This window comes from Athene cunicularia, assembly GCF_003259725.1.
Source record: "Athene cunicularia isolate RWA chromosome 1 unlocalized genomic scaffold, athCun1 chr1_part1, whole genome shotgun sequence".
NCBI lineage: Eukaryota > Metazoa > Chordata > Aves > Strigiformes > Strigidae > Athene > Athene cunicularia.
This window is the reverse complement of record NW_020799091.1, coordinates 42,007,604-42,024,625: the sequence shown is the minus strand read 5'-3', so window position 1 is coordinate 42,024,625 and position 17,022 is coordinate 42,007,604. Positions and strand designations below refer to the sequence as shown.

The following is a 17,022-nucleotide window of genomic DNA, read 5'->3' as shown; positions in this document are numbered from 1 at the left end:
AGCATTTGCACATCCCTTGAGCTAACATGTCTCGGCACTACTTTGAATTAGAACTTGTATCTTTGCACTCAGCCATTCTCAGACTGGTACATCAAAGCAACTGGAATGAAATTTGGGCCTTAGTCAAGTCTCACTGATTTCAATGGAAATGGGATTTCAGTCGTATTCTTTTAAAGGGAAAGGTGTTTAAAAATGGTTTGTAGATGTTTTCCTGTTACGGAGTGTAATTGTGGAATTATGTATTCTACATCTTGCAGGGCATGTAAACTGTATGCCAAATTTGTATGCCACATGTCAGGTGCTACTACTTAGAATTCCATTTCTAGGAATGCCACTATTAAGTTATTCTGGCTTTTAGGCCAAATTTGATTTCTAGGATACTTGTTATCCGTTAATGATTTATCTATATATCTATGTCTTAAAAGTGATGATTTAGAAGTGAGAAATGCAGCTTTTACTGTAAACCAGTAGTCATTACATTTATTTTTGTCAGAAATCTATACTGATTATATACTAGACAGTTTGGAAAAACAAAGCTTTTGAAAAAATGTTCAAGTTCATTTTAAAGACATAAATGTTATATCATAATAAAATTTTACAGAATTTGGAAAAGCAGACACAATTTTTGCATAATTTTTCCTTGGGCATCAGGAAAACTTCTGTCCTTTGCCCAGTGTTTTAGTTTGAACTCTATGCCTAAAGACTTTTCAATCTAAAACTAACTATTGCTTTTCTTTACTTAAGCAGCATTTATTACATGTTTGTCAACACATCATGCAGAAACTTTTTTCTTTGCATGTTCATGATAGTTTTGTTTGATAGAGGAAGAGACCTCTTAGGCCCCATTGAGAAACACACAAGGACATTGAGAGCATTCTCACATGAGTTCAGTAGTCAAGACATGGTTTTGCAGTCCAATACTTTAAAAGAGTCTGCTAAGGCTTCTCTTTGTGCTATAATGGACAAAGTAGAGATTGGATTGTGCTGAAGGTGGACAGATATAGTGGTTGCAGCGACCTGATATTTTTGATTTATTAGTGATAATCCCAGAATACCAGTCCCTGAACATCAGACTGTCCCAGCAACCCTTAAAAGATCTTTGAGATTCTGCCTTGTCTGACATTTATCAGTGGAGACCTGGAAACCTATTCTTAGCATTGTAACAGGAATATGAGATAACACGCTTACCTGCTCTTGAAGGGACAGCATCATGGTTCCTTGAGTTATATCAAGAAAACACTCATGGTAGAACCTAACAGTTTTTCAAAATAATCTTTCAACAACATGCCTAGCATTGGGCATTAAAGAAAACACTAGACAAAGATTTACATCTGGATCCTTCTCATCTGACATGAGGTAAATAAAGATTAGCAGTGCCAACTTCTCTGTAGTCAATAATGTTCCATAGTGATGGATTGTATGCAATAAAACACACTGCCAGCTCCAATGTGGTAGAATAATTTCAAGCAACTTTCAGGTGCCTGGCCACCATAATGGAATCCAGGCAACCAGCTGAGGTGTTTTCATTTGGCTTTGAGTAACTTAGGATGAATGATGACCCACAAATATCTGATACTGGGCTGGAAAATGTAAAACACTAACATGGTAACATCTCATTGTTTGTTGGGCTTAAGTCTGAGAGACTTTAAAAATGGAGAAACATCTGCATCCATTTGGTGTGCAGAAGACTGAACACAGGCCACTGAGAAGGCATCTAGCCCACCTTGTTATTATATAATAGCCACCAGTTATACACTAGTCAAGAAACTTGTCCAGAAAGCAAGAGGCCTGGGAACACAGATTATCTTTCTCAACATTGTACCCACAGTTCTGACCTGAAGAATAATGTTACTAATTGAGTCAAGGCAGGGTAAAGAAAAAGTACTTTTTTGTCTTTCCTGTTATGTACCTCCCCTCATCTCTGACCAGCTGAATTACTGGTCATGAAGAAAGATTGATGGAGCTAGGAAAGAGAATAAAACACATGCTTATGTGTTTTCCTGACCACTGAAAGAGTCTACCATCCCGATTTTTACTAGGTGAGATGGATGTGAATGTAAATCCCTTGCTAGGAACTTTGTCTAAGACACAGTTAGACATATTGTTCAAAGTACAATTAAAGGGTGCATGCATTCTGCACAAATTGGTTTGATATAAGATCCTAGAATGACTATAAATTCATGTGGGCTTGTTAAAGTTCAGAGTACTAAATCTGGGTATAATAGCTTAGGAGAACTTTCTTGTCCTAGAACTATTACAGAAAAAAAAGAGACAACTCTAAAGCCAATATTGAATAAATTATCATAACAAGCTATCATTTAATGACAATAGGCTTTTGTGGCTTGGCTTGGCTCTTTTGTCTCTTCCACAGTAGGTGAGAATTTTTGCTGCTAGAGATGGCTGTTGGTAACAGTGGTTCAGACCTCTTCAGAAGTAAAGAAACACAAATATTTTGTTTTAAATAACCTAAAGATAGTGATGTCTTTCCATTTTAAAAGTTAAACAAAACCCCCAAATTAATTAGGAAGTAGTTACCCATTCCTCCACCCGAATCATAAAAATCCAAGAAAATATTTAAGAAATTTACTGTTTAAGATACATCGCTTTCGTATTCCTACCCTCTTAATCCAATTTCATACTTTTCGGTGCCTTTGCATTAAGATTTGATCATTTTTGTAAGGCTCCAGTCAGAAAAAGAGCAGCAATTGTGAATAACATAGAGTGTCAATATGTAAATAAATGGGAGAATATTGGTAGACTAAACCTGAAAATAATATTTTTTGCATAAACAGCAGCAATTGTGAAAACCAATTATAATAGATATGCATTTATATATAAATCTTCCTTACAGAATGGAATTCCTTGTGGTCTGTTGTCTGTGTACATGTACTGTTTCTTACAACAGTTTCACACTGCAAACCCTTTGGGACCAGGACTGTCCACCTGCTCTTACTATTGCATATTATTACTACTATTGTTACTACTAGTTATACTGGTTGTAATTTTTTTTTCATCATCCTGAGAAGGAAAAAAAAAAAAAGTTCAGGAACAGTTTTAGCAGTCCAGAAACAAGACTCAAGATCCTTGAACTCTTAGATAAGATTTCCTTCTTTAAGTAACATAATGGCACAATTTTCTGTCTTGGGACATGGAAATACAGCAAAAAACCTAAAGGCTTAAGTGCACAATGAAATTATTGCAGCATAATGAAGTACTGAATAACAGCTGAGCTGTAATAATGATTCTTAGTCTGCAGAGAACACATGATAATATATGTGTTAAACTTCAACGAAGGAAGCGTGATTCACGGTATAATTTTGTTTGCTAGGCTGAGCACAATGGATTTTGAGCTAGTTGACATATATGCTCCGTATACAAATCCAAGTGTATGAAAAGCAGATACTTTTTAGTAAATTTCTAGCTAACAATTTGCTGTATCATTTATGTATTTACACATGTGGATTGTAGTGGGGGGAGTGTGTGTGTGACATAAAAGTAGAGATGTACACAGATACATACATATGTGTTCAGATAACACTGGAGTGGTGAAGTGTGTCTAAAACCTAGAAAAAGGGCATTTTAAATAATAATAATAATATTAATAATATTATTATTAATAATAATAATAATAATAATAAATATTTTTAAAATTATTATAATTACTGTATCTAGATTCCTTTGAGATGTGAGCCTCCTACATGTTGCAAATTTACAAAAAGACTATATAAGGCCTAAAAATTATAGACTATACCAACAGTCACGAGAGAGCTAAACCAAAGTTGTACAGGCAGCTCAAGAGTAAGAAAGAGTCCTGAAGCTTTGAGTTAGCACCTGCTTCCCAAAGAAGGAAGATGGCTCTATGAGCCTTGGAGCTTTTGCAGTCTTCTGGCTTTCCTGCAGAAGTTTTCTAGTGTGGAAGACACATGACATTGATTCAGAAACCTTTGTTTCTGGGGCAGGGAGTTTCGAGCCCTGCACTATACATCAAGCCAAGATCTGGGCAAACACAAATCTCCTTTTCCCTGAACGGAAACCCAGCCATGTGCTCCAGAGAGAGGGTGGGGTTTCATGCAGTGCACTTGTGGTTATTTTCCCAGAGACCACAGAGATGTAATTGCTAGGAAACCTTGCTATCACATTTGCTTAAGACTGGATGTTAATCTTTTTATTGATAAGGACTGATTTTTTTTATATTTTAGTCTTGTTTTCTAAGAAAATAACTAAAAAAATCAATGAGCAAAGATCCGAAGAATAATGTTTAGAAAGTATTCTGTGTGCAGCTTTTTAGATCCTGTGTACTGTTACAAGTCCATGCAGCATTTGTGCTGCAAATTGAAAGATTCCTCATTAGTACAGCAATTATTTTTTTAAATCATCAATAAACATGATTACCTGTAATAGGTCAGCCTTCCTGCTTTGCATTTTCATCCCTGGTGCATCTTTTTTTTTGAATAGACTGAACATGAGTTTGTAGAGGCCTTCTCGCTTTTAATTTCAGTACTTCCAGCCCAATGTATCTTGCATTTCTTAATTTTCTGTGTTGTAGCATGGCTAAAACAGGTGGGGCAAAGTGGTGTCAAACTAACGGTATATATTTCTATTTACAGAAAGCATGAGGAAACTTGGGATTCTCACTTTATGCACTTTATCTATGCATACTTTTTGCACTTCAGTATACTTACAGAGGATTTTCTACTATTTCATTCTGTTAGTTTATTGTGTTACAGGACTATCAGCTGTACTTAGGTGTCCTGAAGATGAGCAGAATTTTTATCTTTCAGCTAAAGGGACAGTAGGTGGGTTATTTTTAAAAAACTTTATAGGTCATTCAAAAGAATTCTTTAGTAAAGATAAAGAAAAGAACGAAGGCAAGTTACTGAATAGATACATGGTGTATTGCTTTGGGTTGCTTTTTTTGGTTTTGACCACTGCTAATATAGAATTAGGTGCTGTAAAACAGACTAGAGGTAGCAAGGGTCAGAAATCATGGTCCACACCAACTAAGGTATTGTCTGCATCAGACCAGTGTAGATGTTAAGCACAAACTCCCATCCAAATTCATACTTTCTGGAAAGCTTCAGCACTTACCCATAGGCCTGTATCACAGTGCTGTCACTCAGAAGTTCAAACCTGCACCTGGATCTGTCTGTATTAGCTTGCAATGTACTAAAAATAAAGCCTATAATACCAAGTCTATTATACTGATTATACAGGCCAAAAAAACTGAATGAGGATAATGTCTTTCTTTATAAACTGAAGCAACATGGGATCTTATGCTAAAACAACTTAAACCCAAATTTTCCAGAAACTGTTCTAAACATGAAGTTATATACTACTCATCTGGGCATATTCTGTCTCACCTGTTCCTTAAGCATACAGAAAATAGTCATATACGCAATTACATACAGTGAGAATATACAGTAATATATCATCTATTAAATGGGAAATTTTTATAGATAAGCACATACAACCGTAATCACCATGTTCATGAAATAATTTGTGATGTTCATCATGTTGAAAGAGAAATAAAGAAAACGTAGTTTTGTGCTGATTTGGTTGACTTCTGATAGCTCATTAGTCTTCATATTATAAAAACTCTACATCAAGGGACTAGCAGTAATTCTAGTTTTCTGCTCTGAAGTTAACATATTTGCCCAGGTGTACCTGACAGTAGAATGTTGTCCAGTTATTATTTTTCTGAATATAGTGTGTACAAGTACATCTAATTGTATATTTCTTGATAATGTCACAAATCTATTTTTACATATCTAAATTGCACTCTTATCTTATAACATCATATAACCATAAAAATAAAACGTATATTATCTGTGAAATGAGGATGTTAGGTATTTGTGAAAGGAGACAAATGGAAAATCTATTTTTAGGTAAATGTCACACAGTCTGTAACTGAGTTGCTGAGCTTTCACTTGTGTTAGATAGTTTCATTATTCATGAAATTGAATAGTAAAAAAGATTTTTCCTCTGTTAATCTTTTTGGTGAAATAATTATGGATTAATATAAAATATACATATTCCATGGGATTCATTGCCATTGTAAAAAAAATCACATATTAGTTTATATAAATTTAGTATTTTCTGATTGATGATTAAGCATAGACTGTGATATTCGTCATGTTGAATTCCATCTTATTTCCTGGAATTACCAGTTTGTAGTGCAGTTTTTATTTATCCAAACATAAATATGGAAAGCGTGAGTAAAGTGGGTACAAATCTGGCTTACAGTGCAAAGTGTAGTTATCATTTCTCTGCCATTGCCAAGGAAAACTTATGCAATAAAATTAAGACAGTCAATGAAGCAGTCAGCATGACCAAGACTTAAACCTGTTTTTCAGATTGCTACTATTGTCTGCAAAGAAGAAAACACATGAGATTATAAAAGTTCTCCTAGGTTCTCTGTTATATATTTCTGTGGGAAAATGTTTATCAAAGAATAGTTCTTCAGTTTGGTTTTGGGTTATTTTTCTGAATTTGCTTCTATACCTATTTATGTTCTGTCAACGATAATAGCAGAACTACAAATTACAGACCCGTAAGCCCACTGTGTTAGAGAAAATTATAAAAACTTTCAGTTATCAGGCCACATTGCTCATGCCCTATTTAAGAACATAAGCATGATTATATAAACAGAAAATAACAAGCAAGGCTTTGTGAGGGAGAAAAAAGAAAATAAAAATCCTTATCTAGAGCAGAATGCAAAGTGTTCCAGAGAAGTCTTGGGTAACCTACTGTTTTCCTGTGTCATAGTACTTGCTCTCCTGATCTCATAAGAGGTAGTAATACATTTTTTTCTTTTAAATTATCAATAATACGAGACACATACTGTTTACATATGGCAAAGGTCGTCTTCTTTTAATGATGAACCAGTAATATAGAGGTCTCACAAAAGTGCCTTTATATAGATGTCTGTCTTTTATACAGTCTCACAACACTCATATATTGCAGGTAAATACTACAGTTGATTTTAGGAGACTGAATTATGCACAAATGGAATCACAGATTTATGGCAATTCAAATTCTGAAGCAGCAGAATTTCATTTGGACAGTTTTATGAAGAGGTTTCCTCACTGTCAGGATGCTAAGATTACCAATTTTATAGCACACTGATTATGCATATTTTCCAGTGGACATAAATAGCCCAGATAGTGAATAGTCCACTTCAGAAAAATGAGCCAACACAGCTGATACGGATGCTTTGTTTGGTAATTGTTGCTGAGATACAAACTGTTTCAGCAAACACAGAAGATAACAGCAAGATTAGGGGACTGAAAGAAGATCAGCAGTACACAAAAAGAAAAATAGTGGTTTGAGTTGTTCAGACTTGAAGTGTTTTTTGGGATGCCATAAAATATACAAATTTTCCACATGAAAGGAAGGGGAAGACCTAAGGGCCTGGCAGATAGCCTAATTTTAATTTCTAGAATCCACCTATAATCAAGAAAGGTTTTTCTTAGTTCCCTAAAAATAGATATGTGCTACTGTCTTAGGTACCTTCATGTATCCTTTCTGATCTACATCTCCAGATAGCCATGGAGTGTCCTGCAAGTTCAGTTTTGTACTCACCAACCCTGTAAGACACGTCTCAAATTATTTTGACCATCTCAGGGGGTGTGTGTTTAGGCCATTGAGTCTGGGAGAAGGGTGACTGTAGTCCCTGGAACCAGGAGGTTCAGATTCAGCTGATCAAAGATAGGTCTATCTCCCACAGAGTGAGCTCAACAGTTCTCCAGAGTCTGCTGTCAAGATCCCTGTTGACAGGAACTAAACTGCTCAGCTCATATTGTAGGAACCTAAATTTAGGCAAACTGAGTCCTAATGGGGACAGAATAAGAAAGGAAGAGGAGTAAGCAAATGTGATTATAAAAATTAATCTGGTATGTTTAGATCAGAGTTTGTTTGCAAGGCTGACATTGTACAGTCTAGTTTTCTGCTTCATTTTCTTTTTCTTGGCTGCATTACCTTCCAGTCCAGAGTTGTTTTCATTTATTATTACTATCCTTAGCTACCTAATTGTGCTACTAATGAATACAAATAATCCAGGCATCAGGCTTTTACAGACCCACTTCAGTGTACAAATAATGGTTTGTTGTGTAACCGCTGATTATGGGAGAAGGTAACTCACATTATGGAAAATATGTGCTGAAATGTTGGAGATGGGAAATACACTGAATCCTGTAGTCTACCTTTTAAATTATGAAAATGTATTGTCATTTTTGTTCCATCAGGTTGTCCATGATGAGTAAATGTGAGACAATTTGAGCCCAGTTTTTAAGCACATGTACTTACATTTGGAACTTCTATTTCAATTTTTCGAGTGCTCGTATTAGCACTATCACATATGAAATACGTAGTTGGCTACCGAATTGCCTATTCAAGTGCACATATATGGGGTTTGAGCACTCAACATTAAGCATTTGCATTTCAAAATTGGATCCCTTGTGCTTGAAAGCTTTGAAAATGCTACTCTGGTCAGCCTAGTGCAGCATCAATTGAAATGCAGTTTGAATGCAATGTAGAGCTTCCAATTGCTGCTTCAGAAAGTGTTATGCTGAATCTGGAACACTTTGCATAATTTAATTAATTATGCCACTAAAAACTGATTTTCTCTCAATTTAAAGCAAACAGCTTTTATGAGGGTGAACTGCAGCACCCAGGGATATCAGGTGTCCAAGCTTTTAATCCTATTACAAAGACTTGACAACCACTGATGGAAACTGGAAAAACATAAGCCTCCAGCAGGGCAACAAGTGAAGAGGAAGAAGGCAACAGATTTTTAATACTCTTTGAAACCGCTGTATGCATTAAATCAAAATCAAATGTAAAAAGTGACAGAAGTGGTAGCTTGCACTTTGTTGTGCAGCCGGTGAATAGTGTCTAAGGAATAACACTTATTTTGCTTTGACATTAATGAAAATAACTGTTTCCTCTAAGAGTAAAATTGTTCCGCTTAACTAACATAAGAAAAATACAGCAAATGGCCAAGACTATTTGTATCTGTGTCTGCCCACTTAAAGTGTTCAGGAGTGCAACAGCCTGTAGTTTGAAAGTGGTTTCTAATGTTATTGATTGGATTCTGTCTATGAATCATTTTCCTTGTAAACAAATCTTGACAGATGATGCCAGACTACAAGTATTAAAGAATCTGTCACTGACTAAATACTAGCCTCGATACTTCGCTTTCTGGAGCTTGTCTTCTCTCTTCCAATATATTATTGGGTTCAATATCACTCTAAAACAATAGACACTGTAATTTTGAGGCAGAAAGGGGTACTGATTTAGAAAAGCTCTAATTTCTGAGCCACATAAGCAGTGCCATAATTGGCAATCTGTGACTGACCGTGCAAAATTCTGTGACGAGGTTAGGAAGGGTCACAGCAGAATTGACTCCATCTCCATACTGAACATCAGTGTGTAACATGAAATTAACTGTACTGTAGATGATCTTGCTAATAAATAGGAAAAATGTCTTATTACTGGGAATTCACCAGCCCTAGAAAATGCAAATATCTTCCTTGCTATAATATTAACAAATATTCCTATAATTACTAATATATATCTGTGTATTATATGTATTCATATATATATATATATATATATATATGAGAAAGGGTACACCTGTCTCAAACAGGGAAAAGGATCTTTGCACAGGCCTTAGCAGGGCTCATTAAAAGAGCTTTCAACTATATTTGAAGGGGGAAAGGGATAAAACCAGGCTTGCTAAAGATAAGCCTGGGGGCTGCATGCCAATGTTTGAGGGACGAAGTGCTAAGGATGTCCTTCGATCTGCCATCTCAGTGGAGGCAGGGGATGGAGATCCATGCAGCAGCAAAGACACGAGGGTTATTGATGTGTTAGAAACCACAGAAGCACCTGGGAGTGGTCACATAGGAACTAGGGCTTCTCCCCCCAAAAAGATGGCGGGATCAATAACTCAACTGAAGTGCATCTACACTAATGCACTCAGCATGGACAACAGACAGGAGCAACTGGAAACCATTGTGCATCAAGAAAACTATGATATAGTTACTATCATGGAAACATGATGGGATGACTCTCACAACTGGAATGCTGCAGTGGATGGCTATAAACTCTTCAGAAGGGATAGGCCAGGAAGGAGAGGTGGTGGGGTAGCCCTGTATGTTAGGGAGTGTTTTGATTGTCTAGAGCTTAATGATGGTGATGATCAGGTGAGTGTTTATGGGTAAGAATCAGGGGAAAGACCAACAAGGCAGATATCATGGTGGGAGTCTGTTATAGAGCACCTAACAAGGATGAAGAGGCAGACAAGATATTCCATAAGCAGCTGTGAGAAGTCTCACAATTACTAGCCCTTTTTCTCATGGGGGACTTCAACTTACCAGATATCTACTGGAAATACAATACAGCAGAGAGGCAACAATCTAACAGGTTCCTGGAGTGTGTGGAAGATAAGTTCCTGACACAGCTGGTGAGGGAGCCAACTAGGGAAGGAGTCCTTACTGGACCTGTTCTTTGTGAGCAGAAAATGACTTGTGGTTAATGTGATGGTTGGAGGATGTCTTGGGCACGGCGATCACAAAATGATAGAGTTTTTGATTCTTGGAAAAGTCAGCAGAACTGCCACCTTGGACTTCCACAGGGCAGACTTTGGGCCTGTTAGGTGCCTGGTTGACAGGGTCCCTTGTGAGTCAGTCCTGAAGGGCAAAGGAGTCCAGGAAAGCTGGACTTCTTCAAGAAGGAAATCTTAAAGGTGCAGGAGCAGGCCAACCCCATGTGTAGAAAGATGAGCCAGTGGGGAAGAAGACCATCCTGGCTGAACAGAGCACTTTGCCTGGAACTCAGGAAAAAAAGGAGAGTTTATGCAATCTGTAAGAAGAGGCAGGCAACTCAGGAGGACTACAAGGATGTCGTGAGGTTATGCAGGGAGAAAATTAGAAAAGCCAAAGCCTAACTAGAGCATAATCTGGCTACATAAAATATATTTCTATAAATACATTGGCAAGAAAAGGAGAGCTAAAGAGAATCTCCTTCCTTAATTGGATGCGTGAGAAAACTTAATGACAAAAGCTGAGGAAAATGCTGACATACTTAATGACTTCTTTGCCTCAGCCTTTAATATTAAGACCAGTACTTCTCTGGGTAGTGAGTACTGAAAACCAGTACTTCCCCTGAGCTGGAAGACAGGGATGGGAAGCATAATGAAGCCCCCATAATCAAAGGGGAAATGGTTGGTGATCTGCTACACCACTTTGACACATACAAGTCTATGGGGATGGATGCGATCCACCCAAGATTATTGAGGGAGGTGGCAGAATTGCTCAACAAGCCACTTTCCATCATTTATCAGCAGTCCTGGCTAACTGGGGAGGTCCCAGCTGACTGAAGGTTAGGAAGTTAATGAAGGTGATGCCCATCTACAAGTAGGGCTGGGAGGAGGATGCAGGGAACTACAGGCCTGTCAGTCTGACCTCACTGCCCGGGAAGATTATAGAGCAGATCATCTTGAGCGCCACCACGTGGCATGTATAGGACAACCAGGTGTTCAGTCCCAGTCAGCATGGGTTTATGGAAGGCAGGTCCTGCTTGACTAACTTGATTTTCTATGACAGGGTGACCACCTTAGTGGATGTTGTCTACCTAGACTTTAGTAAAGCCTTTGACACCATTTCCCATAGCATTATCCTAGAGAAACTGGCTGCTCATGTCTTGGACACATGTACTCTTCTCTGCGTAAAAAAATTGTCTGGATGGCTGAGCCTAAGGAGTTACGGTGTATGGAGCTAACTCCAATTGGTGGCTGTTCACAAGTGGTGGTCCCCAGAGCTGAGAACTGGGGATAGTTTTATTTAATATCTTTATCAGTGATTTGTATGAGGGGATAGAGTGCACCATCAGTAAGTTTGCGACACCACCAAGTTAGGTGGGAGTGTTGATCTGCTCAAGGATAAGAAGGCTCTACAGAGGGATCTGAACAGGCTGGAGCGATGTGCTGAGGCCAATTGTATGAGGTTCAACAAGACTAAGTACCAGGTCCTGCACTTGGGTCACAACAACCCCATGAAACACTACAGCCTTGGGGAAGAGTAGTTGGAAAGCTGCCTGGCAGTAAAGGACCTGGGGGTGTTAGTCAACAGCTGGCTGAATGTGAGCCAGCAGTGTGCCCAGGTGGCCAAGAAGGCCAATGGCATCCTAGCTTGTGTCAGAAACAGTGTGGCCATCAGGACTATGGAAGTGATTGTCCCTCTCTACTCAGGTTACACCTCAATTACTGTGTTCAGTTTTGGACCCCTCACTACAAGAAGCACATTGAGATGCTGGAGCACGTCCAAAGGAGGGCAATGAAGCTGGTGAACGGTCTAGAGAACAAGTCTTCTGGGGAGCAGATGAGGGAATTGGGACTGTTTAGCCAGGAGTAAAGGAGGCTGAGGGGAAATATTATTTCTCTCTACAGCTACCTGAAAGGAGGTTGTAGCAAGGTGGGTGTCAGTCTCCTCTCCCAAGTAACAAGTGATAGGACAAGAGAAAATGGTCTCAAGTTGCACCAGGGGAGGTTTAGATTGGATATTAGGAAAAATTTTTTCACCAAAAGTGTTGTCAAACATTGAAACAGGCTGCCCAGGGAAGCAGTCAAGTCAGCATTCGTGAAGGTATTTAAAAGAGGTGTAGATGTAGCACTTAGGGACATGGTTTAGTGGTGGACTTGGCAGTGTTAGGTTAATGTTTGGACTCAAATGGCCTTGAAGGTCTTTTCCAACATAAACAATTCTATGATTTTATGATTCTGTGATTCCAGTGGTTGTTTTTCAATGAAGCCCTAAGTATCATAAAAACAGCTTTACCTTTTTTATGGACGCATGCCCTAAGATTGAATGAATAACCATTTGGAACTACCTGTCTTTTCTCTACTGGATCTGCATCAACACCTACATTTTGGCTAAAATTAAATGAGATTAACTGATTTTCAGAGTCATATTTTTTAATAGAAGAATATTCAGAATAAGTGAAATTTATGTCATAGTGGCAAAAAGAAGAAAATAAGAGAAAAGAAAATTAAGTTGAAAAAATATTTTTTCCAGATATCATTTAGCTCAGTCAGTTGCACATGTGTTTGAAAGTACAGCATGTTTATTGAGAGCCTCTGAGTTTTTAAAATATAAGAAAACATATTCACTTATCAGAGGGGATGAGATTCAAATAATGTATTAACCAGCTCAACTCTGTACTCTGCATAAAGGATGTTACAATTTCTTGTAAAATAAGAAAAGTATTTAATATAATTGATTATTTTCATTTTTTCATAAAACTGTTTTGTTTGATTGTGGAAGAGTTTGGACTGAATTTTCATTACCTACTTCTGTAAAATTTACACTGGGATTGAGACAGTAGTGAGCTAATGAGTTAGAATTTATATTGAGCCTTAACTGTCTTCATGAAGTAACTAGGGGAAAAAATCGTGGTAATAATGGAGTATTTTTCATTATAAACTATGTTGTACAGCTTTTACAATCAGTTTTTTAATAGATCTAGAGAAATTAAATTGGAATTCTACCAACTTTTTGTACTTTTTTCATCCCATGGAAACTATGTTAAAAAATGTCAAGACTAACGTGCTAATCCTGTTTCTGCTGAAATAAGGAGGAGGTGATATCAGGCCTGTTATTTTTCTGGCCCTGTTGTTCATGAAGTTGTAAAACATATGTAGGAAAACATTCAGAAATACGCACTTTGCTGTAATCCCTAATGCTAAATAGAAATTGAGTATAGATTAAATAGGTCCGGACTGATGTTGTCCTGAAGTCCTTATCAAGAGCAATTCCCATGAAAATAGTGCAGACTTTCAAAGTCAGGAGGGTGAAATTGTGCTCTATATGAAAAAGGAATCACTCGTATATTGCTGATGGGTATATTAATACTGCTGAGGATGCATGCATATATACATATTTATTAATATATTCAAACATTGTTTATTGATTGTATATGGTAAATAAACTCATACAATGACTGTCTAGATTATTTCATATGCGTGAACATACATATACCCAATCTCAACATTATAGATAAATATGCATCATGAATAATGTAAGTAGTCAGATTGAAAGATTTTAGACTTTTCATTATATCTAAATGGAGAAATTAACAGTGTTATATGAATTTTCAGTATTGTCCTTTAATGGTATTCTTCTGTTTAATTCTGTGGGTATTTTTATATGAGGAGGTCTGCAATAGTGAAGAAGGGTATTTCTCAAATATATGAATTATTGCTTGTCTCAACACTTATTCGTACACATTCTTCCTTGCTGTTAGTTCATTCCACTACCAGAAGACTGCTGGAATCGATTAATAATCCCTTACATTTTAATTAATAATATGAAATAAAAATTGAATATACAAAATAGAACTGTCAGCCAAGTACATATGCATGTGTGTTGGTGCCCTCAATAAATTAAATTTTTAGTTACTTTCTATAATGTTTATTTATACACAAATACAAGAAGACATAAGACTGTAGTTTAAATTTTAATTGGCATAGCAGGCAATATTATTTTTTTAGACCTTGTGCAGGCAAAAATATTCTCTCACTTATAAAACAAATGCCATATATGGTTAAACTTGCCAAAAGTGGCAAAAGTGAATGTAAAATATACATCAAACACAAACTGCATTTGAATGAGCACAACTATAATACTTCTAGGTTTGTGTTCTAATTCTTAATTTTAAAAAGTTATCCTTACATATCTTTTTCAGAGGGTAGAAAAAAACCCCAAAAGTCCTTCCCCCGACCCACATACTAAAAAAATCTATAAATTGCCACTTGCAAAAAAGGTTAGAATGCTGGCCTTGCTTACAAATTCAGACATTGAAAATTTCAAATCCAATTAATATATATTAATTCCAAATAATATATTCATTCCCCACAGGCAGCAGTGATGGTTCTTGGGATAAAGAAAAACTTCAGTCTCCCCCCACCCAAGGATCACAGGCCTCTGTTAACCACCCCAACTTGCCTGGACAGCATAATGTTCCAGTTAGCCATCCTCTCAACCCTCTTCAACAGAACCACCTTCTGCCAAATGGTACGGGTTGATATCTTTCAGCACTAACATCAGCAGTTTTCCAATTCCTGTCTTTATTTTGTGTTTACATAAATAGGCTATGAAAAAATCAAAGATATGGGGAATATTGGAATACTTCCTTTAAAGTATTAAGCAGGGGAAGCGAAGACAGTAAAGAACAAATACATATGCAATAAAATTGATACTTAAAATAACTGCTAACCTGTGCATCAGTGACATAATAATGCATTGAAAGGCACCTTACAGCAGATATTAAAAAAGATAATAACCAGCAATTGCTTAGCAATGATATTATACATTACACTGATATGAACAAACTAAGAGGTCTAATAGCCTCTCCTTGTGGCTAGAAACCCTCCATGGTTGCTAGTGATTTACCCATGCATATCCCAGAACAGAACTGCTTTGTCCTGCAATGTGAACCACCTTGTCACCCATCACTTGAAAACTGTCCATCAGGAGGAAAAAGAAGACAATATTTTAAAAAGATGCATAAACCTATTTCCCTTTTTTTTTTTTTCCTCCACCAGGATTGGAACTTCCTTTTATGATGATGCCCCACCCATTAATTCCTGTGAGCCTACCTCCAGCCTCTGTCACGATGGCGATGAGCCAGATGAATCACCTTAGTACCATTGCTAACATGGCGGCAGCAGCACAAGTGCAGAGTCCTCCATCCAGAGTTGAGACATCTGTTATTAAGGTAACTATGCAAAAAAAAAAAAAAAACCCAAAGCAAAACACCAATTTCTGGCACACTCACAACTATGATAAATATTGTAAAGGTGGGTAGGTGTCAAATGTTATAAGGTAAGTCCTAAAGTCAATGTATACAAGAAGCCCAACTGTTTTATCTCTGGGAACACAGTAGGCTGCTAGTGGCCAGTGTTACCTTCTCAGTTACCCCACCCCTGTTCTAAATCAGTATTAAAACAGTGCTCAAATTGAAGCATTCAGCCTTCTGATTTCTCATATTTCAAAGTCTGTAATCTAATGGCACTGTTCTTCAAAATATGAAGGAAGAGATTACTTCTTTCTTAAATTAAAGAGACTGTTCTTCCAATTTTAAATCTAAGAATTTGAACTGAAATGCTGCAAACTATATGAAGAAGGCTGAAATGCTTGATACTTTACCTCTTCAGAGCCTAAATTACCAAATCCCAGAGCAGAATGTAATGAAGTTGCACAGAACAGACCCAGTAATCTGCAGGCCATAACTGTAGTATTGTAGAGATACCTCAAAATACCTAATATTTGAAACTGTCTGCCCATTTTAGGTTTTGTTTGATGCCTGTAACTAAATTAATCTGGTTATAGAGGTACTTAGCAAAGGCATGGAGGCTTCTCTCCTCACTGAAGATGATCTCTTTTCATTTTAAAGGGTTTGCTCCCTTACTACTAGATATTTATAATTTCATTTGACCTTTTTTCAGATATCTGTTTTACCTTCTTGTTATAAAAAATGAGATACAGAAAGTATACAAACTTTTGTGCTTTTATATAGCATTTGTATGTTAGAAATAGACATGCAAAGGCAAGGATATCTGATAAGTTAGGGCTATGTGGGATGTCTGTCCATTAGTGCAATTCCTTTGACAAAAAATGGGTAAACTTAAACTTTCTTGGACCTTCAAATGAAGAATTACAGAAGTGTTGAAGTTCATGATGACTTAAACAGAGTGAAGAGGTCTGACTTATTAAGACATTCAACAAGTGCTCCTGTCCTCTTTAGCGTAACAAGCCCAGAATGATAAAGAACCATTCAGTTAAAAGTCAACAAATCTATGTTGCTGTTGACCTAGAAAAATGCAGTTTGGTGACCTAATTTAGGTACCTGCACTTTAAAACATAGAATCTCCTTTGGAGACCTTCAGTGGCATCCCTTGCTCACCTTTGATAACATGGGGAGTTATGACACTGGTTTCAGAATTGTTTCTTTTAGGTTCTCTCT

The 17,022-nt window shown here is 37.0% G+C and overlaps 1 protein-coding gene across 6 annotated transcripts in view; it reads left to right on the top strand.

The window, feature by feature from the left end:
- Positions 1-17,022, top strand: part of DACH1 (dachshund family transcription factor 1) — a 271,940-nt gene that overhangs the window by 137,580 nt on the left and 117,338 nt on the right. For 3 of the 6 annotated variants that reach the window (XM_026856377.1, XM_026856385.1, XM_026856393.1), the window contains exons 4-5: positions 14,916-15,071; positions 15,602-15,774. In XM_026856377.1, coding sequence (XP_026712178.1) covers positions 14,916-15,071; positions 15,602-15,774 — 329 coding nt within the window. The remainder of the gene's footprint in view (positions 1-14,915; positions 15,072-15,601; positions 15,775-17,022) is intronic. The other 3 variants (XM_026856403.1, XM_026856414.1, XM_026856420.1) reach the window with 1 other exon arrangement.